Here is a 26,246-nt window from a genome sequence, read left to right as displayed (position 1 = left end):
CCATTCTGTGTCTATTTCCCAGAACGGTCAGCATGCTCTACTCCAGGGAACAACTCTTACAAGCCCAATCAATGAGACAACAGGGAGGGAAATCTACTCCCCTGTATCTTCACCTGCTGCATCACCTATTAAAGAGTTGTCTGGGTCACAGTCAATATTTGGGATTTCAAGTCCTCAGCGTTCACCCGAACAGACACCTGCAGCTTCTCCAACTATTGAGATACCCCCCAAAGGTATCGTTAGCAGGTCCAGTTCAGTAGAGCTCTCTCAAGCACAGTCACAATTCACATCCAACATTAAATCCATTACACCAGAGACAGCTGTGACGGTCTCAGAGGACACTAAACAAACTACATTCACAGAGACTCAAAGGTCAATTTACATTGGGATTGGATGCTCAGAAAGTTCTCCAGTTGATCCAAATGAACCAAGACCTTACATGCGATTACCTCACATATTTGTCTCAGGTGCCAGTTCACCCGAGATGAGTGAGAATGAACTCACTGAATCAAGCGAGTGTGGTTCAAGGGTCACTACACCCACAGAGGCAATCCCACCTAGTGAAATCAGTGTACTATCTGAAATTTCTGATGAAGTAAAGACTGCAGATCCCACTAGTGTAGAGCAAATAATAGCATCAGAGGAACTGAAAATCTCCCCACCTGAGAGGCCACTTACACTGACATCAGTAGAGCCTCCATCAGAGAATGAACATGGCTCACAGCTAATCCTGACTAAGAATGATTCAACAGTGCGGTCCTCCACAGATCTTGAGCCTCTACCTGAGTTGTTATACAAGGACGGAAGGGAAAGAGGGAATGGGGTAGCACCACCTAAAGGAAATATGTCACTTGATGAGTTGTCCCAAAAAGATTTGGGACCCTCGGCTTCAGATGAAGCGGCATCTCCTGCAGTTCAGCCTGAAAAGGACATTAGTTCACTTGCCATTGAACCCAGTCCTGTTGAACCCCCAAAGGAGAATATCACGGCTTCTAAGGAGGAGAGTTCACTTACTAGAGTTGATCAACCAGTGGCTGAGGAACTTAAAGAACAACCCACCAAAGGCTTGTTTTCAATGTTTGGAGGCTCCACTTCGACTTCACCACAGACTTCCTCCCAAAGTGGATCATCAATACTTGGTGGCATTCTTCCTGGGTCTTCTGCAAAAGATACTCCTGGCGCAGGCTTGCTTTCTATGTTTGGTGGATCAAGTGCCCAGCCTTCTCCTGGCCCAGCACCTCCAACATCTCCCTCACAGGAGCCTCAAGGAAAGGGTTTGTTGTCTATGTTTGGTGCACCCAGTGCTCAGGCACCCCCTGCCTCAAGCAGTCCCACTGTGGGTACTATGGGACCTAGAGGACCTTCACCCAAAGATCCACCAGGAAAAGGTTTATTTTCAATGTTTGGTGGACCTGCCCCTCAACAGCCACCTTGTCCCAGCCCCCCCACTGGAGGTGGTGCACCTCCTAGAGGACCTGCCACTGGATCTTCTATATTTGGTGGCATCCTCTCAGGCTCTACTGCACCCAAGGAAAGTCCTGGTGCAGGATTGTTTTCCATGTTCGGAGGCCCTAATACTCAGCCACCAGCTGGCCCTCAAGGACCTCAGCCTGGCCCTCAGGGTGGAACACCTGGTCCTGGAGGCTCAGAACCTTCAGGCAAAGGACTATTCTCCATGTTTAGTGGACCAAGCCAACAGCCACCATCACCCCAACCAGTAGCAACTAAACCCACTGAACAAGAAGGTATTTTCAAAGTTCCATCTGTATTCTCAATTGGTGGAACTTCTGACACTAACAAACCTAAAAGTGGATTTGGCCTCCTGGGAATGTCTTTCATGGAGGACAAAAAATCTGAGGAACCAAAGTCTGATATTATCACTCCTGAGAAGGAAAACACTGTCCCCGTTGATTCAGGAGAATCAAAGGATCCCCTTGTTGAAACAAATATAATTGAAAGAATGCTCCCAGAGCCTGTTTCTACATTATCAGTGGACGAGAAGCTTGAAGCAGAACCTAAACACACTAAGACTGAAGATTCCTCTTTAGACAACCTTCTGAAGACCACTGAAACATCTGTCCCATTATCAGATGCTCAAACAGAGGTAGAGACTACAGAACGTACCACTACAGAACCATCAGAGCAGCTTCCATGTTCACAACAGACCCCAGTACCGGTCAAAGATACTCAGTCAGATTCACTAAATACACTGGAATCCACAGAAGTAAAGGAGTCACAGGAAACTTTGAAAACAGTTGAATCTGACATAGCTGTCCCACAAACCCCTGTTGTATCAGAAACACCTGACGATGTTGGTCAAAATCAAGTTCTCAATCAAGGTTTGATTCCAGAGAGAATGGCAGAGGATTTAGAAATAAATAGAGGATCCGCTCCAGTTGAATTAGAACCTAGGAAAGCTGTTGTTGAAGCAGTGGTAGAGCCATCCACTGACACATCTGTGGAACATGCTGAGGCAGCAGTGGTAGAGTCATCCACTAACAAATCTGTGGAACATGCTATCGAGGCAGAGACCGTGGTGGTAGAGTCATCTGCCAACAAACCTGTGGATCATGAGCCTGAGGCAGAGAAACTGGTGGTAGAGTCATCCATTACTGAACCTGTAGAACACACTACAGAGACAGCAGTTGCAGAAGCAGATAAATCTAGTGAGGAACACTTGAAAGCTGTTGAAGCAGAACGCACAGTTGCAGAAGTGAGTGAATCAGAAAAACTGCCACTAACAACTGCTGTTGAGGAAGAGGCCAATTCTAACCAGGAACCAGCAAAGGCTCAATTGGAGTCAGAGAAATCCTCCATGGAAACTGCACATGATAAAGGCCCTGAAACAATCCCAACAACAGTTGAAGAAAAAACAATTGTCACTCAACCACCAGAAACAGAGCTATCAAAATCTGTGGGACCACAAATGGGACCACAAATGGGACCTCCAATGGGACCCCCTGGTCACCGGCCACAGCAACAGCATAGACCAGGCATGGCTGGACCACCTGGCCCACAAGGTCAAAGAATGGCAGGCCCAAGAATGGGAGGCCCAAGAATGGCTGGACCAAGGCAGCCAGGACCACAGAGGCCCCCTGAACCAGCTGCATTTTCTGGCTTCATGTCTATGTTTTCCACCCCAAGTGCCCCAAGCAAACCAGCAGCTGGTGGTGGGTTTTTCTCAAGCTCACCTGGTTCATTCTTTGGACAATCAGCACCTCCTCCTCGCCCTACTGGTCCTCGCCCTACTGCTCCTCGCCCTACTGCTCCTCGCCCTACTGGTCAGCCACAACAAAGCTCCTTTTTTGGCCTTACAACTAGCCTCCCCACTGAGTCCATCACCAGTGATTTCTTAGGCATGTTCAAGGCCCCAGAAACAACTAAACCAGAGGATACTAAACAGCCTGGCACAGAGCCTGGGCAGGGGGGTGATAAAGAAGAACCTCCGGCAAAGGTGATGGAGAATACTGAAAATATAAACACTGACTCTGCAGCCTTACGTGGAGCTGAAACCAGTCCAAACACTGACTTGCCTGAAAAAGGCACTGTGGAAGAGGCAGAGCAAAAGGACAAAATGGAAGTAGAGGAATGTCCCTTGACCGAACCAACTGAGAAAGCTTCTGTGCCTGAGGCAGAACTGGTGCAGGGAGAGCCGGCTTCAGTGTCAGGAGAGTCACATTCTACAGAGGCTGACCAAGCCGGATCTACCCCTGCTGCAGAGCCCAAAGGAATGTTTGACATTCCAGGTCTATCAACCCCTAAATTCAGCTTCATGACTGGAGCAGCAGACGGAGCATCGTCTCTTGGATCTCTCCTCTCTTCTGCACCATCCCCAGCACAGACAGACAGTGGTCTCTTCTCTGGCTTTAAAAGCCTCTCAGCTGGTATATTTGAGGACACTAAACCAGCAGGAAAGGAGGAATCGCCATCTCCTGCTTCTATGTTTGGAATGAAACTTGGCTCTATGTTTGGAGGCTCTGACTCTCCCAAACCAGAATCCCCTCCTGCTGTAGTCACCACACAGCCTCAGCCTCAGCCTCAGCTTCCCAAACCTGCGGATGAGACCTCTGAACCAGAGGCTGAAAAACTCTCTCCAGGCTCCGACGAGACGGAGAACGCGGATGCAACTGACATGGGGACAGAGGGGCCGACAGAAACTTCAAAAACTGGAAGCTGCGACACATTGGCACAGTTCGAGCAGTCCGGGTTGAATTCTGAAGTGATTTCTCTGGCAGAGAGTCCTGATAAACCCCAGGTACAAGTCACCCCGCCAGAGGTTGATAAGAGTGAAGTCCTCACATCTGTTGATCCGGGTCCAGAGCAACCAAAGGACACATTGAAGAGCGAACCCATGAAAAGGCTAGTACATTTTCATAATATCTGGGCATTGCTGGCCAGGTATTACGATACCGTAGACAGAATGTTTATAGCCCTGCTCCTCTTTCCATCCAGTGTTGTGGTTTGTTTTCCTGTCTGTGTGGTGTTAAGGGACATCCACACCAAGCACTACAATTACAGTATATCATTCACCACTGTCATCATTATTGTGTGTGTGTGTGTGTGTGTGTGTGTGTGTGTGTGTGTGTGTGTGTGTGTGTGTGTGTGTGTGTGTGTGTGTGTGTGTGTGTGTGTGTGTGTGTGTGTGTGTGTGTGTGCGTGTACATACATACATACATACACATATATACACACACACATACTCTATATCTCTTTACAGATATAGATCTAGTGCGTGGTTTGGATGACCCATTAGTGTGACCATAGCCTCGTTTTCATTGCTTTTCCCATTTAACATCAATGCTAGATTATCCCTGCACTAAAAACCCTACATTCAGCACAACGAACCTGATCTAATTTATATCCACCTCTTATTTAGAGATAAAAGACCTTGAAAGAAAATCTGATGTTATGAATACCATTATTAGAGCCATAAGATATGAAAGTGTTCAGAAAAAAAATGTCATACGCTGTAAATGTAGAGGCTGGCTACTTTGCTTACTTTCAGCGCCGAAGTAATGGTTTCCCTGACAGTGATGGAAGTGCAATGCATAAAGAAGACGTTGGACTTTATTTATTAGCTGTTCTCTTTGTGAGGGGTGTATGGCTCCCCCCTCCCTCCCTCATGGGGGTTGTGTGAATTATTTTCTCAGCCCTAGCCAATTTGTTTATATGAATTGGGCTGAGGAAGATTTATGCCAGCACGACAGCATGCGCCGCGGTCGGGGGGAAAAATGGAACAGTGAGATGTAATATGGCGTCATGCCCAAGGCAAAGTAAATCATGGCCGTTAAAGCACAGAGCCACCTCCCTCATTAGAAGTCCCACATGTCCACACAACCAGGAGGAGCACAGCGGTCTTCTGTCACTCCCGTGGTTTGTCCGCAGACAGAGATGATCACAGGGACGATTTATCACCCACAGCTTGAACACGGTCAAGCTGTTTCACTAGGAGGTGCAACAGTTAATCGAACTAATCGATTTAAAATGTTATACAAAAGTAATCAATAATAATCCATTTTAATATTGATTATTATTTTCCTTAAAAAAAGTTGTTTTTAAATAGTGAAAATAGCCGATCTAAACTCACAACGCGTCCTGATGCAATGCGTTGCGAACTTGGAGAGCTGTCTTGTATATAAAAAATATATACAATATATAAAAAAGAAATCAAAAGAAAAATCTATCAATTATCCGATTAAGCGAAAAGGTAATCAATAGAATAATCATAAAGAAAATAATGAGTAGTTGGAGCCTCATTCAAAGACCTGACCTCTGTACCAAATACAAAGATCCCTGGCACAGGTCACTTCACAACGTTTACATCCACACAGACATACATGTAAATAGATGTTATTACGTAAACACAGACATGTAAATAGATGTTATTACATGCACAGAGACATACGTGTAAATAGATGTTATTACACACACACACACACACACACACACACACACACACACACACACACACACACACACACACACACACACACACACACACACACACACACACACACAGACATGTAAATAGATGTTATTATATACACACACAGACATGTAAATAGATGTTATTACATACACACAGACATGCATGTAAATATATGTTATTACATACACACAGACATGCATGTAAATAGATGTTTATAACCTTGCACACAGCACCTTCAAGCACCTTAAGCACTAGGACAACAGACTTTCTTAAACACTTGAACCCTAGCATCCCTATTCTGGGCATGATTTAAAACATTCTGCAAAAATAGGTGCGTCTACTTGAAGGTCTGCTGTTTTCAACAAAGAGATTTGGTGTAGAGGGTGAAAAGGACTTTTTTATGTCGTTGTATATGTTTAGTATTATTATGAATGCTGCTACAATGTCTGACGAACCAGAACAAACTTAACTCTACCACCACGCTCTGACCAGTCTGGTGTGTTATAATAAAAAATAAAAAAGATGAACAAATGGAACTATGAAGGGTCGCACTCAGAAATAAATGTCCATATTTTCTATTGTTCCGTGTGCCTCAAATTGACAAGATGACAAAGGTTTTCGGCTATCCAGCCTTCATCCGTGTGAGATGGAGGAACCACACCCAAATAATTGTACAATACAGATACAGAAGATGTAACAATAAGAAACCTTGAACCTTGAACACTGAACACTGATAAATGCTGTCAGCATAGTTGGACGAGGAACCACTGAACAGCCTATTCCGTCTTTATTCACTCAGCCTTTGCTGAAATCGTGAAAGCTATGGAAATGTGTGATGGCAATTATCACCACCAACAAGCTGTCACCACTTTCCACATTAATGCTGATATAATCACACATAATTAGGAATATGATGGCTAGCTCAGTGTCCGCCCTCTCTTGACATGTGTTGTGTAGTATGTTCACCTTAATTTAGGGACAACCTGTTAGCTTTCCTTCCTTGTCTTGATTAATCTTCCTTGTAACTGATAGAAATTCACCTAATATAGTATAATGTCACCTGGAATAGATACTCCTGGTCAAATATACTCGGCTACAAGTGAAAGTTGCTTCAAATCTGTACTTGAGTTAAATAAAGTACTGGAGTACATGCTTAAACTTTTTTTTTTTAAAGCAAGTATTTGAAAGTACATGATACAAATACTCAAGTATTCAAAAGTGCCAATTACAAAGTGCATTATCTTAATTAATAAACAAGTCCCAAACAAGTTCCGAAAATGTTCTAAAGTTTTTGAAAATAGTGGAAACTAGCTGATCTTCAAGCTCACAATGTATCACAAATTGTGAGCTTGCAGATTGTCTATTTTCACTATTTTTAAAATAGGGCTTAAGTGATTAATTCATAATCTTGTTTTTAAACGAATACTCAAGTACGGTAAAGTACAAAACTAAAATAATTGACAGCAAAAGCATCTGTGTCATTTTAGATTTCTTTGGCTATTCATAAATAGCAGAGTGCCGCGCTATGGACTTGTAGATCTGCTATTTTCTTTTAAAGTATTTTTCAAAGAACTGTTAGTATTTAGAAGACATTTGTAGAATCGGCCTCAGGTCTTAATGGGTTAAGTACGGTAGTCAAGTAAACGTACTTTGTTACCGTCCACCACTGACTACACAGTGCCACTGAGCACATCCCTGGTAGTAATATCCCCGACTGTTGTTTGGTATTCTGCAGCCCGGTGGACAGCAGTAGGTTTGGGTCGTCGGGGAACCTCAGTCAGACCAGCTCCCAGCTCAGCTCTGAGCCGGAGGAACGGCGATGCCCCCCTGAGCCCATCGATACCTCCACTCCTCATCCCCCTCTGAATGGCAACCGGCCTGCCTGGGAAGAAGAGGAGGAGGAGGAGGAAGAAGAAGGGGCCGAGAAAGGGATGCGGGCCTTGCCGGAACCTGGCTCCAACAAAGACTTGACGGACTCGTCAGTCGCCCTGCCCGAACCAACCACGGACAACTGGGACAAGAGGCCAGGCGATAAGTTCAAGTATGGTTTTTGTTTGTTTTGTTTGATTTTTTTTTAATTTTATGTTCATTATTTGTTGCATTTAGTTGCTGTCGGACAGTAACCTTGTATCTCCACATTTCTTGCCACCCACACACAAATGAATGTCCTATTCTATACATTATCACATTGTGATGCATTGTGAGCTTGTAGATTTTTGTCTTCACTATTTTTGAATACATTACCTGATACATTTTCAACATTTTTGAAATATTTCTCCTATAATGACTTCCCCCAAACAACAACAATAACAACTTGGATCCATAGGAATACAGATTATGTTTTCCCTTTTCATGAAAAGGAACAGTTTTGGATAAGATTTCCACCCGACAGCAAAGATTTTATACTTTGATAAAAGAAATTACAAAATAACAAAATGTACAGTTGGGTTGCAATTTGTCATTTGCTTTTTCTGCTTACTTACGGCTTTCTCCACGTCTTTCATGATGTCATTCAGGTTCTTTGAGGACGGACCGCCGCCCTGCTCTCCATCCAAAGTGCGTTGGCTAATGGCCTACAACAAAGTGAGAGTCCAGCTCCTGCAGGTAGGGGGCAGCGCCCGTTCAACCTCTCCTTACTTCATGCTCCTCAGAGAGTCCAGTCTCTCTTATACCCTTTTTCTTCCCACCCACCTCCCCCACCCCCCCCCCCACCCTCATCTTCCTCTCATATCCCCCTTTTTCTGTCTCTCTTAAGCTTGATTTATACAGCGTACAACGGCATCGCATATCAAAAATAGCTGATGCAAACTCACAACGCGTTGTATCCTCGACCGCATTGTGAGCTTGTACATTGAACGGATCAGAATGCTTGTAAACAAACATGTAGTATGTTTGTTACCGGGTATTTCCTTGTAGAATGTCTATGGATATCTACACAATTCTAGTCTACAGAACATCTACAATATGTCTACTTTGTCAACCTGTGGATATTTAGAACAAAATTATATAACAGTCAATAACAATGTCATAAGTGACCCATTCTTCCAGTCATAAGGTTGATGAATAATACTCCAATGCGTTGCTGCTGGTGTTATCTAGCCGGTTGTGGTGATGTCATGATGATTTGGTCTATATCGGCTATTTTCGGCGTGCCACACCGTTGTACGGCGTGGCATACATTACTTTCTCTCTCTCTCTCTCACCTCAATGATTCTTTAACTCTCTCTTTCCCCCTGCGGGTTGGCTGAGTTTCCCAACATGCAACAGTAATTTAAGCACGTTTTCAGCCGTAGAAGTAAATTCACTTTGATGTGAGAGTCCCTTCTTTGCTCAGCATGGTTCCATCCAGATGAGGATGTCCCAAGGCTGGCCAAATAGCTGCCTACACTTTAGCACTGCACTGTAAGGTGCCCTGATAGCCTGATTGTTGTTGGGCCGCCTTTACATAACTTGGGTGTTGGGGTGAATGAGTGCTGGATATGTCGCAGTGGAGATTCTCTGGCTAAATGTAAGTATGGATATCTTGTAGCTGGCTGGATTATTTTAATGCTTTTTGTTGCGGTTTTTCTTTTGTCTTTTTGTGTGTAAATACCATGTTTTTCCCCTTCTTCGAGTCGTCTTTTGTTCGAGCTATTCCTCTCTGAAAACAAACCGTGACATTACATTTCATACAAAAGTATGTTATTATTATTAGCGTTTCCTAAGTTTATTTGTCTTTTTCCTGGCTTGTGCGTTCATAAACCCGAATGTCCGGTGGAAGTAGGCTACAGTAGCTATTTAGTAATCTACTGCACTTGGTCCTGTGGTTACGAAGCCACTTGGTAGCGTCTGAAACAATCCATGGTGACGTCACTGGTGGGTGAACTGCACTGGTGGAAAGTAACTAAGAACATTTACTCAAGTGCTGTACTTAAGTGCAAGTTTGAGATACTTTTACTTTAATTGAGTACTGTATTTCAAGTTTTTCTTTCTACACCATCTCAGAGGCAGATTTTGTACTTTGTACTCTACAGCAATTATTTGACAGCTCTATAGTTACAAGTTGGAGATTTAGATTAATGATACAAAACGTACATTAACCACTTACACCCTATGTCATACTTGGGATGCGAAAATATCTGATCTATAGGCTCACAGCGTGTCACATCACACGCTTGTAGATCAACTTCAAAAAGTTTGAAATACCATTCCAACCCTGGCAGCCCCTGTTTTTGGCATGTTCATTATAGGCGAACAAAATAGGGCTTAAGTGCAAATTAACAGGAGGAATGGACACTTGATTGAATTGAATGATATCGCAGACCTTTATGGATAGCCAGCCTGTTCTCAGCAGAAGAGAAGGTTTTATGTAAATATTATCACCATTCAGATGCAAGGTGTGTGTCAACTTCACACTCCACTCTACCTCCATTTGCCTTTTCAACACTGATCTGAGAGAATATTTGATTGCCATTCTCAGCTGCTCATCAATAATAAATCACCCCATTTTTTTACCTGGCTCCTTTAGTTTTTTTTGTCGTTGGCTTCACAGATCCACATAGCAAATACTCGAGTCCTTTTCTGGTCGATGGTAATGTACGGTAGCTAAGCTCTCAGTTGTGCTGTATGGAGGGGGGAGGGCGGGTGTTGTCCGGCAGACACTTATTCAGTCCATTCTGTTCTGTTCAGTCAACAAGTCTGAGGTATTTTTTACTTTACTGGAGTATTTCCAATTTTCAGTACTTTTACTTCTACTCCACTACATCTCAGAGGTACTTACTCCACTACAATTATTTGAAAACTTTAGTTACTAGTTACTTTGATTATTATTACACAACATACATTAACCATTGTAGCCCCTGTATATACATTTCGACCATTTGAACAGATTTTTATACATTTGAAATGGGCATTCTGCATAATGAGTACTTTCTACTTTTGGTACTTTAAGTACATTTTGTACTTTTGTATACTTTTGCACTTTTACGTGCTATGTTAAGTACATCTTTACTACTTTTTAAAGGAGAAATCCGGACATTTTAAGTGTTATCTTTGATGTGTCGTTACTCACCTACCGACGTAAAAAGTGGCGTTGTTTTTTTCCAGAGATTCCCCTGTCGTCATTTTTTCAACCACCTCCGTTGGCATAATGGGAGCGCGTGGCTTAGGGAAATTCGTCTATTATAACCGATGCAAAGTTATTTTTTTCTCTACTACTACTCATTGTGGAGTCTCACAAACGAGCTAACGCTAGTTGCTTGTTTCTCTCCCAGAACATGGCAACTTGGTGTTGCCAGGTAGAGAAACAAGCAACCAGTGTTAAATCGTTCGGCATTAGCGGTAGCCTCTCAGGAACTTTCAGCGCATGTTTGACTATCATGAGACTCTACAATGAGTAGTAGTAGAGAAAAAAATAACTTTGCATCGGTTATAATAGACGAATTTCCCTAAGCCACGCGCTCCCATTATGCCAACGGAGGTGGTTGAAAAAATGACGACAGGGGAATCTCTGGAAAAAAACAACGCCACTTTTTACGTCGGTAGGTGAGTAACGACACATCAAAGATAACACTTAAAATGTCCGGATTTCTCCTTTAAGTACATTTTGAATTCCGGACTTTTACTTGTAACAGACTATTTCTACATTGCAGTATTGATACTTAAAAGTAAAAAACTGTGAGTAAATGGTAAAATGGTAAATGGTGCGCTTTTATCCAAAGCGCTTTACATTGATTGTGCCATTAACCCATTCACACACACATTCATACACCGATGGCGGAGGAAACCATGCAAGGCACCAACCTGCTCATCGGGAGCAATTAGGGGTTCAGCGTCTTGCTCAAGGACACTTTGACACTAACTCTAGGGGAGTGCCCCAGCCCGGGATCGAACTGGGAACCAGAGTGAACCGGGTTTTCCGGTTCACTCTACCCGGCCACTCTACCCCTGAGCCACTGCCGCCACTGTGAGTACTTTTCCCACCACTGCCTAGTGGTTAAGGCTCATACCACATACGTGTATAGGCTCTAATGTAGACACGGGTTTGGTTCCCGAGCCCGACGGCCTTTGCTGCGTGTCTCTCTCTCTCTCTCTCTCTCTCTCTCTCTCTCTCTCCCCGTTTCCCGTCACTCTCCACTATATTATCTAAATAAAACATGTCTTTGTGGGGTTTTATCCCTTTGACAGACAAACATGTTCATGTATATGTATTTGGTCAATAAAAAATAGCAATCAATCAAAAGAGGCTTTACAGTACCAGGAACTCTGATTGATATGTTGGAGGTCAGCAAACAGTGAGGTCACAGGTCAGAGGATGCATTCTTGTGTGTGTGTGTGTGTGTGTGTGTGTGTGTGTGTGTGTGTGTGTGTGTGTGTGTGTGTGTGTGTGTGTGTGTGTGTGTGTGTGTGTGTGTGTGTGTGTGTGTGTGTGTGTGTGTGTGTGTGAACGTGCGCGCGCGTACCACTTGCACGTATATGCAATAGTTGCATACATCTGCCATTTTTTTGGTCATACATCTATCTGTTCCCTGTGTCTAATACAATTTCTGCCCACTCGATCATTTCTGAACACACGCTGTTTGCATACATATGCTTTATATTTCTTGCCTCTGTGTTTAGGTCATTAAATGAATGTTTTCTACATGAAAAAGCAAATAGCCTGCCTTCACAGCTTGAAAACACTGTGCCATCTGACTCTTCACGTTGCATAATGTTAAACTAGCACATACAATTGCGTGGTAACATTGCTATGCACTATTTGGTTGAAATGTAAACTTCTACCGTTTTGAAACACTGTTTTGTAAAAGGGCAAAACACTCCTTGTTGTTAACTTGCACTTTTGTTAACCACCTCTATTCATCCCAGTTTACACCTTGTATCTCTTGTATCTGGATACAGATCACATGTTAACACCAGAGGTAAGACTATGACCCTAAGACCTTTCCATAATTTGTTTCTCAAGTTGTGTATTTTCTTAACCATCTAAGCCCTATATCGTCATACAACAGATAGCGAATCTATAAGCTCACGACGTGTCATATTGCAATGTGTTGTGAGAATGTACTGTAGTAGGCTATTTTTTAAACATTTCAAAAGAAATAGAACGTTTTTTGGAAATATTTGGATGTGTGTGCGTGTGCTCGTGCATATTTACGCTAAGTAAATATGAATCTTATCCAAAGATAATTACAACATATCCACCCTGCCTTTAAAAATGAATGAGGATATCAAAAACAGAGGCATTTGAATTCAGTGAATTAAAAAAAAAAACTTTCTCCTTAACCCTTTCAGACCGGGAACGCATCTGTGTGTCATTTTAAGATTTCTTCGGCTATTCAAAAATAGCAGATACACAAGTTCACAGCGCGGCACCGAGGGCCTCGCTATGACCTTATGAATCTGCTATTTATGAAAAATCGTGAAGATTTGTGCAAATCTTTGCGTGTATTTATTTTTAAAGCGAACATTTCTAACTCTTGTTACAACTCCTGGGGGTCCCTGGAACAAAATATTTTGAGATGGGGGTCCACGGCCAAATACTTTTTTTCAAAAAACTGCTAAAAGGATTTAGAAGACATTTGTAGAATCCCCAAGAAGCAAAGATTTGAGTTACAAATGTCCGCTTTGAAAAATATTCAAAGACCCACGATTTCCCCCCAAAAATAGCAGATCGTGCCGCGCTATGAGCTTGTATATCTGCTATTTTTAGCAAAGAAATCTTAAGCATGACAGAGACGCGTTCCCGGTTTGAATGGCTTAATAGGAAGCACCTATCTAGTCACACCCCCTTCTTACTACATTCCTTTGTGTTAGGGTTACAGTGACGGGTTATATAAGTTAAAGCGTTTTGACTTTCAAACGGTGTGTTCATTTAGAAACGGTGTCACTCTCATGTTGTATCACTTGCCAGTTGTATTTGATAAGCGGGTTTCCAGGAGGTCAGCAGTTTCTCCCCACAAGGACAAAAATAGCATCTTTGTCTCAACAACAAGTCCTGTAACATGGCAACCAAGTCACATTTCTATGGAAACACAAGCTGCTGTTAATTTATGATAAAGGCGGGATCACTGTGTGTGTGTGTGTGTGTGTGCGGGCGCCTGTGCATGTGCGCACATTTGCATAGCTTACTGTGCTGTATGCTAATTTAACCCATTAAGACCGGGAACGCATCTGTGTCATTTTCAGATTTCTTTGGCTATATATTTTTTTTGCAGATATACAATATATACTTGTAGATCTGCTATTTTTTTTAAATCGTGATTTTTTTTTTTTAAGTCTTTGCATTTATATATTTTTAAAGCGAACATTTTTAACTCAAATCTCTGCTTCTGGGGGTCCCTGGAACAACATATTTTGAGATGGGGGTCCGCAGCCAAATTCATATCATTTTGGGGGTCCTTGGCATGAAAAGGTCTGAGAACCACTGATTAGCAACATGAGTTTGCATGAGTTTGGACTTTAGAAGACATTTGTATAATCCCCAGAAGCAAAGATTTGAGTTAAAAATGTTCGTTTAAAAAAGGCACTATGAGCTTGTATATCTGCTATTTTTTAATTGCCCAAAGTATAAAATAATAGTTTAAGTGGTTACACAGATGCGTTCCCGGTTTTAATGGGTTAAGATGAACGTAATATATTTGATAAACAATTCATTAATTTCAGTTGATAGATTTACCACTCCAAGGGGCATGAACCCCCTGGGCTGATGCTGTGGTTGGTTTTCCTGTTCAGGTTAAAAACCACTGCAGAATAAAAACAACTACAGCTCATCCAATTAACCCATTTAGACCGGTAAATAATCTGTGTCATTTTTGAATTTCTTTGGCTATAAAAAAAATGGCATCCGCGCTATGAGCTTGTAGATCTGCTATTTTTGAAAAACCGTGAAAGTTTGCGCAAATCTTGAATATTACTTTGAATATGAATATCTTTAAAGCTAACATTTGTAACTCAAATCTTTTCTTCTGTGGATTATACAAATGTCTTCTAAATCCAATTTTTAAAAAAACTTATGTTGCTATAAAATCAGTGGTTCTCAAACTTTTTTCATGGGTTTTTTTTCTCCAAAAATAGCAGATCTACAAGCTCATAGCGCGATCTACAAGCTCATAGCACCGAGTGCCGCGCTATGAGCTTGTATATCTGCTATTTTTTTAACAGCCAAAAAGATCTAAAATGACAGATGTGTTCCCGCATTGAATGGGTTAATAATGGGTGTGTGTCCATGGCCTATTTTATAACTTTCATAACTTTTCAAAAATGTTGAAAGCAGATCTATGAACTCACAACACGTCGCATCATGACATGTTATGAGCTTTTAAATTTGCTATTGCTGCTATTTTGGAAATGTTTTCAAAGGTAGTCACTGCTCTCCATACTGTGCTACATTTCTTGCTGGCACTAGCAGTCTGCAAGCCTTATACGCCGTCTCACAATATTTCCATCAGTTTATGCTTTGTAATGTCTAAATAATATATCTCTGCTGTCGGGCAGAAGCCGGCTAACTCCAAAATGTTTATTTTTTAGGAAATGAAAAAACAAAATATAAAATTGTCAGGAAATTATTTATATTATATATATATAATACTTTTAAAACAAAGCAATACTGCCTCATCAAGTTGGTATTGTGACTTTATATATTGTCAGATACCTGCATGTGTCAATATAGTATCACCACTTTACCCCAATCCAGCGTGGAGTTAGGAGGTTTTGTCCATCATTTATATAAGAACAGCTGACAATGGATCTCCAAGTTCACAATGCATCACGACACGTGAATGAATGCCCTGATGCTTCATGACACTGCTTATATAGGCCTACAATAATAAGCAGGACTTTAAATAAAATATTACAATAACTTCTGCAAAGAGCGATTCACGGAGTTGCACGCACTCACACAGCAACAAACTACTACTACAGAGAAAGTATTCTCCCAAACGTAGAAAGCACACTTTCTCTCTTTGTTTCCCATCCACATGTGCACACACAGGAAGTGCTCTCTTATAGGCTGACCCCCCTCGGAGTCTCACTGGGTCACACACATTATATCGTTGTTATCGGGCAGAAACCTCTTATCTCCATATTCTAACGTTTCGTGTTTTTTTCGTAAATTAAAGCCATACTCAAAAGTAGCGCATCCACAAGCTCGAAACGCGGCTCAAAACGCGGCGCGAAGCAACGCGTTTTGAGCTTGTAGATCTGCTACTTATGCTATTTTGGAATTTGAAACCCGACCATTTTGGACATATGAAGTTTCCACCCGACAGAGACGATATCGTTGCTGTCGGGTGGAAACCTTGTTTGTCCAAAACCATTACTTTTCAGCAAATGAAAAAAAAAACCTTCCTGTGTTCCAATTGATTGTTATTATTTTGCCACAAGCTCTAGTCAATGCTTTTTTCAACAAGCTCACAACATGTTGTTGTGAGATCGGTCTTGTAGATCGGCTATTTTCGTTACTTTTGCACAAGTCCGTCATAGGACAAATAAATCAAACTAGATGTTCAGGCCGTTATGCAGCCCTCACATCTTGGTGGTCCGCCAGCCCATTAGCACATTTTAATGTAGGATAGAGCATTAATTTATGATTTTGTTTGCCACTGACGTAAAAAACGTAAATTTTCCCGTTTACCAATCCTGCCACTGACGTAAAAAACGTAATTTTATTTTATTTTTTTATATTTTTTTGTTCAAATTTGACCCAAAGACCAAGGAGATATGATTTATCAAAGATCTAGACTCCCATACACTTCCTTGTTAACTTAAAACTTAAAAAGTCTGTATCTCGGCTCCTGAGTACTTTTTTTTTTTTCGATGAAAAATCTCTGGCAGTGGGCAAACACGGCAAGCAATAATTGTGGCAGTGAATGAGTTAATAAAAAATATTAAATATGGATATACAAGGTCTCTACTGCATTGGTTCTCAAAGTGGGGTCCGGGGACCCCCAGGGGTCCTTGAGGGAGTTCCAGGGGGTCCCCAGCTAAATGATAGATTAGGCACCAAATGGACCCTTATGGGTCTGTAACTCTGAGAGTGTACAAATGGAACCAAATGGACCCTAACGGGTCCATTTGGTTCCATTTGTACACTCTCAGCGTTAAATTGACATAGATTTTACAATATCAATTGCGGTCCATGTGATAGAAATGCCATTAAATGGGGGTCTGTAGCCCTAATGCATGTCAAACTGGGGGTCCTTGAAATTAACATGGTTGAGAATCACTGCTAGAGCCGTAAAAAATCTTCTCTTATGGGGGTCCCTGGCATATCTTTTGAAATGGGGGTCCGCGGGGTAATAAGTGTCGATTTGGGGGTCCTTGGCACGAAAAAGTTTGAGAACCACTGCTCTACTGAACCTGACAGTGACGATATTCAAAGCACGGCTCATCCAATTCTCCAGAGGTGTATGAATGGACCTAGCAGGACACAAGAGACGTGTGTGTATGTACCACATAGAAGAGCCAATGCAGAGATGGAAGAAATCACATGGGAATCAGGGAAAGGGAGAGAAAACAAAGGATGGAGAGTTTGGAGTAGAACGCCTAAGCTTGATGAGACATCGAGTAGAATACGTAATTCACTTGTTTTAAGAACTTTTATTCATTTTTTGTGCACGTTGTACCCAGAGGAAACCCACAGGAATACGGTGAGCACGTGCATGAGAAAGGCCCCTGACCAGTGGTGGAAAACGTAATCACGTTCTTTGCTTAAGTAAAAGTATCAGTACTGCAATGTAGAAATACTCTGTTACAAGTAAAAGTCTGGAATTCTAAATTTACTTGAGTAAAAGTACAAAAGTATTGGTATCAAAATGTACTTAAAGCACCAAAAGTAGAAAGTACTCATAATGCAGAATGGCCCATTTCACAACTTTTCAAATGTATAAAAAATCTTTTGAAAATAGCAGATCTACAAGCTCACAATGCGTCGCATCGCGACACATTGTGAGCTTGTAGATCGGCTATTTTCAAATGGCCGAAATGTATATAGTGCTGAAGTGGTTAATGTATGTTTCGTAATAATAATCAAAATCTACAAAGTAACTAGTAACTAAAGTTTTCAAATAATTGTAGATCCGAGATGTAGTGGAGTAGAAGCAAAAGTATTGGAAATTGGAAATACTCCAGTAAAGTACAAATACCTCAAAGTTTTACTTAAGTACAGTACTTAAGTAAATGTACTTAGTTACTTTAAACCACTGCCCATGACACATCAAGTCCAATCCAAGGACCATTGGTTTATTATCATTTTAATTCGTCCAATGATTTGAATTCATTGTCTAATTTACCCAACAATATAATTGATATCAGGCAGTGTAATAATAAACCATAAGGCAGAATTACATAGGCGATGACATTTGAATTGTCAACACATATAGGTATTTTGGGACCGTGTTTGACGTGTTTGAAAATATATCAACTAAAGACTGCTTTTCAAAGCGCAACATTGATAAATAGCCTGAGCGATTTATCAATGTTGTGCTTTGAAAAGCTTAACATCATGTCAACAAGAGTGTGCACACGCCACGTGGATACAATTCAATACGGACCCAAGGGCTTTTAATAGTGTGAAATGTAAATACAATGATACACAGCCAATTAATTTAACCTTTATTGAACCAGGCAAAAAACACACTAAGAACAGATTCAAATTTACAATCATGGCCTGGCAAAAGGCAAGGCCTCTTGAGGACAGAAATAAATCAACATTCTGGTTAGAAACATAAAACAACACACTATAATAAATCACAAAATGGTAGAAAAAGAACGCAATCAATCATGAATCAAATCAAATACAAATGGAACACTAAACAGAAAATGTGAAACGTGCATTACTGCAGAGACCAGATAAGATGGAAAATAAGCAGGCTAACAGTCTGAAGGACAGCCGTTTGAGAATGTCCATAGTAGTCGTTAAAAGCTTATAGCAGTCTTTGGCTGCAGCAGATTGAAAAAACGACGTGTGTTGTATTAACACCCCAATTAACCCAAGGCCCGTGACTTGGCAGCTTCCCTCTGATACAGGCCTATGCTATGCCTCCGTTTCAGCACCATGGATAGCGAAGGAAGGTCGTGAGTTGATACAGGCCTATGCTATGCGTCCTCTGCAGCACCCTGGACAGTGACGGGAGATCTGAGTAGAGAGAGACGGGGAAAAAAAGTGGCCGCTGGGGGCGTGTCTTCTCCTCTGCGTCATCAGCGCCCATACCCTAGGTGTGGTTGGCGAAAGGGCCTACTCTGTGTGGATTGTGCATGTTCTCCCCGTGTCTCTCAGGGTAGTTAATACCCTCACAAAAAACATGTAGTAATCGTGGTCACTATACCGCCTCCCCCATGACAGCCGGGGCGCCTGATGGAGGGGAAGGGAACTGGTTGGAATAACGTGTTCCTTCCACGCGCTACGTTCTACCGGGGAAACTCCCCCCTGTCAGGTGACAAGAAGGTCAGTTGGCTCTCATACATTGAAGGAGGCATGAGCTCGGCCCTGGCCTCCCTAGGCTGGTGAGGGGAGTGTAGTGCCCAGGATCACTTAGAAAATTGGCACCGGGTGAAAAATAAGGGTTACAAAATCGTGGGATAATTTAAATAAATAAAAAAAGAGAGACGAAAAAAGAGACACCCGTTTCAATTGAAATGGGTGCAAAGTACACCTTATTTATACCGCGGGAGGGATTTAGTTGTCATGGCAGATTATATTGAAATTTATTTGTTTTGCTGTTGTTTTTATTTTTATTCTATTATATTAACTGCCCATGCAATCCCCCCCCTTCGTGACACACACACACACACACACACACACACACACACACACACACACACACACACACACACACACAAACACACAAACACACACACACACACACACACACACACACACACACACACACACACACACACACAATATTTTTGTACTTTTACTCAAGTACATTTTGAATTCCGGACTTTTACTTGTAACAGAGTACTTCTACATTGCAGTATTGATACTTTTACTTAAGTAAAACATTTGAGTACTTTTTCCACCACTGGCACCTCCATAATCTGTCAATTTGTATCAAACATTTATTGAAAGTCTTTGAGCTTTTTTTCATGCATTCACTGGTTTAGTGGGTTTTCTGTGAAGCACAAGAATAGCTTAATGGTGTTGTGAAAGTCTGCGCTAACATAATTGGAGCCCAGCAAAGAGACTTGCGCTCCCTTTGGGAGAAACAGGTGGCCTACAAAGCAAAAGCAATTATTAGCCAACGCGAGCATGTTTGTGTCCAGTGAATTCACTGTAATTCCCTCAGGCCAGGGTTCTAATGTGCCCCTTAGGAGAGCAAACCGCTACGCTAAGTCCTCCATTCCCTCCGCTATCGGGCTATTAAACGCAGACTGTAGCCATTTATACGAACCATAACAAAATGTTTTATTTTTATCGTATTACATTTTCTTTTACTTGATTTATTTACTGCGGCGCATGTTTCCTTGTGTTGTCCCTCCTGTATGTATGTTGATCTGTTGCCTCCGACATAAACTACTCTACCGTACTTTACTTTGAGCCTTGAGTCGTGTACACGGACTGGGTAAGCTGCAAATTAATTGCCCTTTTTGGGATCAATAGTCATTTGAATCCGAATCTGCAGCAGTCAAAACATCTTGTGAATGTGTTCTGTGGAACACATTTACCAAAACGTCTTACCAAAGCAAGCATCAAAAATGTTTTGGTGGCGTGATTAATGTCAACAACGGACAACCAGAACACATAGCTACCACGTTTGTACAAGAGACATTATTAGCCTTCTAAACAGAATCATTTGATAAGATTTTGGTCAGAGTTTAATTCTAATGTTAACTTAAAGAGGTGGTGCCATGGTTTTGCACTTTTTCTGTTTTTCATGTGTCTATGAGGTTGATATAACTTCATTAAGCCCCCTGGTGGTGTTTTTATGGTGTTTTATGTCTTCTCTGACTATTTTGAGTTTCTTCCTGGAGGCTGAAACCTTGAGGGTCAAACGTGCCAAAACAGCACTTTAATGACACAGTAAAATTAAACCCTCCCCCTCATTATCATAACACAACAGGTGTGGGCATGAGGAGGAGGAGGGACTAGGACAGGTGGGTGGTGGAGGAGGTGCTAAGGTGAGAACCAGGTATACTTAATGAAATGGAGGCGTGTCCACATAATAAAAACATAATTTTAACAGTTTCTGTACACTTTTTTGAATAAAATCTTCCTCCTAGTATAACCATAATACCTGATGATTATGTTTTTTTTTGGGGGGGGGGGATCACTGAAAATCACGGCACCCCGTCTTTAAGGTCCAATTTGGCCAGAATGTCCCTTTTATCACACGCAAATAACATGAGGATACACTGCATCTCACGGCACTCTCATTTCACCACCATGTGCAGCATGTGCGAAAGTGCAACGTAGTGAGTGATACATTCACTGTTAGCGTTACTCCCTCCCTGGATCTCAGTGAAACACTCACCTGCCTCCAGCGGCAGAGAGGAGGGACCGTGATGTTACTGTGTGTCTCTCACCCTGTAGTGTGCAATACATGATAAATAGTGTTGTCAGCTGGCGCTTACTTAACGTGCGCTGAGTGCGTGTGCGTGACTGTTAAAGGTGCCATGTCTGTGACCTGCCTGAGGACTGAAAGGAAATGAGAGAGAGGACGAGGGAGGGCGTGCGCGCCGAGAGAGAGAGAGAGAGAGAGAGAGAGAGAGAGAGAGAGAGAGAGAGAGAGAGAGAGAGAGAGAGAGAGAGAGAGAGAGAGAGAGAGAGAGAGAGAGAGAGAGAGAGAGAGAGAGAGAGAGAGAGAGAGAGAGAGAGAGAGAGAGAGAGAGAGAGAGAGAGAGAGAGAGAGAGAGAGCGCTCAGAAGCGGAGCGCTTGTTTGCCGTGCAACAAGCTGTCTTCAGATGTGAAAGGAAGGAGAGAGACATCCAGAGTTGGAGAGAGAGAGAGAGAGAGAGAAAGAGACCGTTTTGAAAGTGAAAGGGAAGAAAGACAGGATGATGGATAGAGAGGAAGCAAAAGATAGAGGAACAGGAACAGGTGGAATCTGCTCTGTGGGTGTGTTAGCTGGGAAGGAGGACACAATGGGTCATGTAAGAAAGTCCCAGCCGGGTGGAGATACTCACACCGATTAGAAAACAAGAAGAGGACCAACGCATTTTGAGACTTTACTTTCTAGTCTGTTGTCAGATGTATTTTTCCTTTCCTTTTTCCTTTTTTCTGAAGGATGTTAATTGGCTTCCCGTGCCGGTTCCGTCTCTTTGCAAAATTATTTTTTTGCTAAATCATGCTAAACCTTTCTCCCCGTCGGTCGGTATGAGGATTGGGTGGATGACCGTGTCAAACTTTGCTCTGATTTTGCGACCTTGGCGTGCGAGGTAAGTTTCCTCCTTGTCATCTGTGGATGTAATCTGAGAGGACATGTTCACAATATCCTGAAATCGACTGCAGATCCTGATTAGTCCGCAGTCCTCTGACATGCGGTTTTAACATAAAACAGAGTAGCTTGTGACTTGAAGCAGCCTTAAGGCAGAACACATTTCCTCTCCTCTCATCAGTGACTGTGTGCGTGTAGGGAGCTAAAACAGTCGTACGTACGTTTCCCCTCTTCCGTTCTGTAATCAGTTCATCGGTGTGTGGTTACTTTATCGAACACTCACACGCACACACACGCACACACGCACGCACGCACACACACACACACACACACACACACACACACACACACACACACACACACACACACACACACACACACACACGCACACACCCCACACACACACTGTGCATTTTTCCATCCTAATCTTTTCTTTATATTCAAACATTTTGGGGGTTTTCATTTTAATTAGATTTATTTCTTGAATTTTCTTTGAATTTTTAACATGAGTATGTAGGAGTAACTCAAGTAAGTAACTTTATCCTGGTGTTCTATCCTTAAACGAGCATAAAAATATGTGAAATTCCGACTAGCTGAAAGCGGACACATTGTGAGGATAAAATTGTCTTATTCTCGCTGCGGCTCCGCTGTGTGTGTGTGTGTGTGCTTAACGTTAGACCCCGCCCACTGTATACAGTGCTAGGATGGTGATTTTGGCACCTGGATCTGATTGGGGAAAATAAATCACGAGCACCTTGAATTTCTGACCAATCACACACATTGTTTGCGTTGTCTCTGCTGTGATGTTAAGCTAGTTAGAAAATCACAGAGGTGCCGTTAAGCGCCGAAACGACTGCGTTCATTTGTTTGGTCTGCAATTAGGTCATTTTGTTCTTACAATCTCGATTAACTTAATTTCAATTTAAAAAACAAAATAAAAAAAAATAGATCTACAAGCTCATAGCGTGGCTATGAGCTTGTAGATCTTTTATTTTTGAATAGCCAAAGAAATCAAAAAATGACACAGATGCTTTCCCGGTCTTCATGAGTTAAAAAAAAAACTTGGCCTATATAACACATGTCAAACTGGGGTTTCTCAAAATGCATCTATACGAGTTTGTTCGCAGAAAGCCTAGCCAAGTCCTCCGTTGAGTGACAGACGGATGAGTGATGAACTATCGTCCGTTCCCGTGCCATTGTCTGCATTACTGCTGGATGAGTTCGCCATCTGGCTGGAGTCCACAATGATTTAGCCACCGTCAGTCAAGTGGAGGAGAGAGGCCAAACAACGAGGCTCCACGTAAATCTCAAGGGCAGCCGGGGCCACAAACAATGCAGTGGTGGGAAAAAAGTACTCAAATGTTTTACTTAAGTTAAAGTATCAATACTGCAGTAACCTTACTTGAGAAAAAATACTAAAGTATCGGTATCAAAATATACTTAAAAGTAGGCCTACCAAAAGTAAAAGTACTCATTATGCAGAAAGAAAGTTTTCAAATGTATACGATGTATAAAAATCTTTTGAAAATAGCAGATCTACAAGCTCACAATGCGTCGCATCACGACGCATTGTGAGCTTGTAGTGTTCCTTGTAAATGAATGCCCTACTTGATCGATCATACTACAGCGTCTCACAAAAGTATCCAAAAATAGCAGATCTACAAGCTCGAAACGCGTCTCGAAACACGGCTCGAAACGCGGCGCGAAACGCGGCTCGAAACGCGGCTCGTTTCGAGCTTGTCGATCTGCTACTTTTGCTACTTTGGAATTTGAATCCTGAAAAGTAACAGTTTTCGGACATACGTATGAAATTTTGCTCTGATCGTCAAAGGCTTTATTATGCGATATCTGTGGGAAGATGCAATCTCCGGCTCCTTTTTGGCTTTGTGTCAAAGTGACCTAGAGCGAGACACTCATGTTCTGAGAACGTGTGTGACTTGGAGTCATGGAGAGAAAGAACAGTTGAGTTGTGACAGGTGATAGATCAGGCTGGGTGCACTGAAGCAGGGACAGATAACCGGGACGACAGTATGATATACTGTGGGAAGGTATAGGAGTTATAGGAGGGACAACTCTGTTTAACTCATTTTGACCGGGAACGCATCTGTCCCATTTTTTTGATTCCTTTGGCTGTTCAAAAATAGCAGATACACAAGCTCATAGCGCGGCACCGAGTGCCGCGCTATGAGCTTGCGGATCTGCTATTTTTTTTTAATCGGGAACATTTGTGCAAATCTTTGAATATATGTATTTCTTTTTAAAGCGAACATTTGTAACTCAAATCTTTGCTTCTGGGGGGTTCCCTGGAACAAAACATTTTGAGATGGGGGTCCGCGGCCAAAGGCATATCTAAAAATGTTTTCTAAATCCTAACAGTATGTTGCTATATCAGCGGTGCTCCAACTTTTCCATGTCAAGGACCCCCCAGAATGATATGTATTTGTCCGCGGACCCCCATCTCAAAATATGTTGTTCCAGGGACCCCCAGAAGCACAGATCGGAGTAAAAAAAATCGCTTCACAACTGAACAAACAGCAGGACCAGAGTTAAGGGCTTCATGTTGCATTATGGTGTCACACACTGAAAATAACCAATATACAAGCTCACAATGTATGGCATGCGACGCATTATGAGTGTGTATCGGCTATTGTTTTGTGTGCAACAATGGCACGCAACTAAGTACAGTATACATTTGGCTTTAGTCCTCCATGGAGTACAAAAAATACATTTATTTAACCTTTTAAGTAAAGGTTAATTTAAATGTAAAAAGGACAAATACACAGAAAGAGAGAAGAACACTGAAGATAATAGGAAAAGAGATGACCTAGACCAGTGGCTCTGAAAGTGGGGTCTGGGGACCCCCAGGGGTTCCCCAGCAAAATGTGTTAATATAGCCTCTAATATAGCGCCTATTTTCAAAAAAACCTTGAACAAAAATTAGGAACATTAATCATTTTTGAAACATTTTAACATCTTGTATGGGGGTCCCTGGCACAACATATGTTCAGATTTGAGAACCACTGACCTAGACCTCTGTTTGTTTTGCTGTCTCTACAGTAGAGCACATCCCGGTAATGTTTCGTAGGCTAATAGTACATCCACTTACATGTTTTATCTTTGAAAGGCATTCTCAATGGCTCATAGTCGATTAACGATGTTCAGCACAGATGAGAATGCACTAACAGTGAGTGTGGAATGATTAGAATCAAAACACAGACATAATTCAAAGTTAAAACGCATGAAAGTCTCCGCTGATCATCAAAAACTGCAACAAAGCTTTATGTGCACTATCTGTGGGAACTGTAACATTCGAGCCCCAGCTCCTCTTGGCTTCGTGTTGAAGTGCCCTTGAGCAAGACACATAACCACTTAAACCCTCTATACTAGACCAGGGTCCCCCAGGGGTTATAATAATGACAGTATAGCTACAGTATCTTTTTCCCCCTACCAAATATCTTCGGCGAAAATGGCCGATGTACAACCTCACATCGTTTTCACGTTGCGATGCATTTGTGAGGTAGTGCTGCTATTTTCGCTGAGTTTTCGCCTATTGTGACATTTCAGGAAGAGTTTACGTTTTTAAGTTGTTAAACCCCTGACTGCTCCTGATGAGCGTGGTTACCTCCTCCACCATTGTGCGAATGCGTGCGAGTGGGTGAACATAACGCACGCTGTAAAGTGCTTTAGAGAAAGGCGCCGTAGAACTGCAGACCATTTACAGAAATGCAGATAATGTACCATTTACCATCTGTGCTATGCCGTTAACCCATTAAGACCTGAGGCAAATGTCTTCTAAATCCTAACAGTTTTCTGAAACACTTTACGTTGCTCTAATGTCATGTGGTTCTCAAACGTTGTCATGTCAGGGAGCCCCAATGTATTTGGCCGCGGACCCCCATCTCAAAATATTTAGTTCCAGGGACCCCCCCAGAAGCAAAGATTTGACTTACAAATGTTTGCTTTA

General features: G+C 42.0%; 1 protein-coding gene across 1 annotated transcript in view; it reads left to right on the top strand.

Annotated features, from left to right (window-relative positions):
• LOC308089091 (protein unc-13 homolog B-like) overlaps window positions 1–26,246 on the top strand; it is a gene marked incomplete at its 3' end in the record, with an annotated part of 115,708 nt that overhangs the window by 70,701 nt on the left and 18,761 nt on the right. Inside the window, exons 9-10 of the mRNA XM_080433663.1 lie at window positions 7,665–7,970; window positions 8,446–8,533. Of these exons, the coding sequence (XP_080289789.1) occupies window positions 7,665–7,970; window positions 8,446–8,533 (394 nt within the window). The remainder of the gene's footprint in view (window positions 1–7,664; window positions 7,971–8,445; window positions 8,534–26,246) is intronic.

The sequence above is a fragment of the Gymnoscopelus braueri genome (genome assembly GCF_963280865.1).
Source record: "Gymnoscopelus braueri genome assembly, chromosome: 7".
Classification (NCBI taxonomy): Eukaryota; Metazoa; Chordata; class Actinopteri; order Myctophiformes; family Myctophidae; genus Gymnoscopelus; species Gymnoscopelus braueri.
This window is presented reverse-complemented; position numbering and strand designations above follow the sequence as displayed.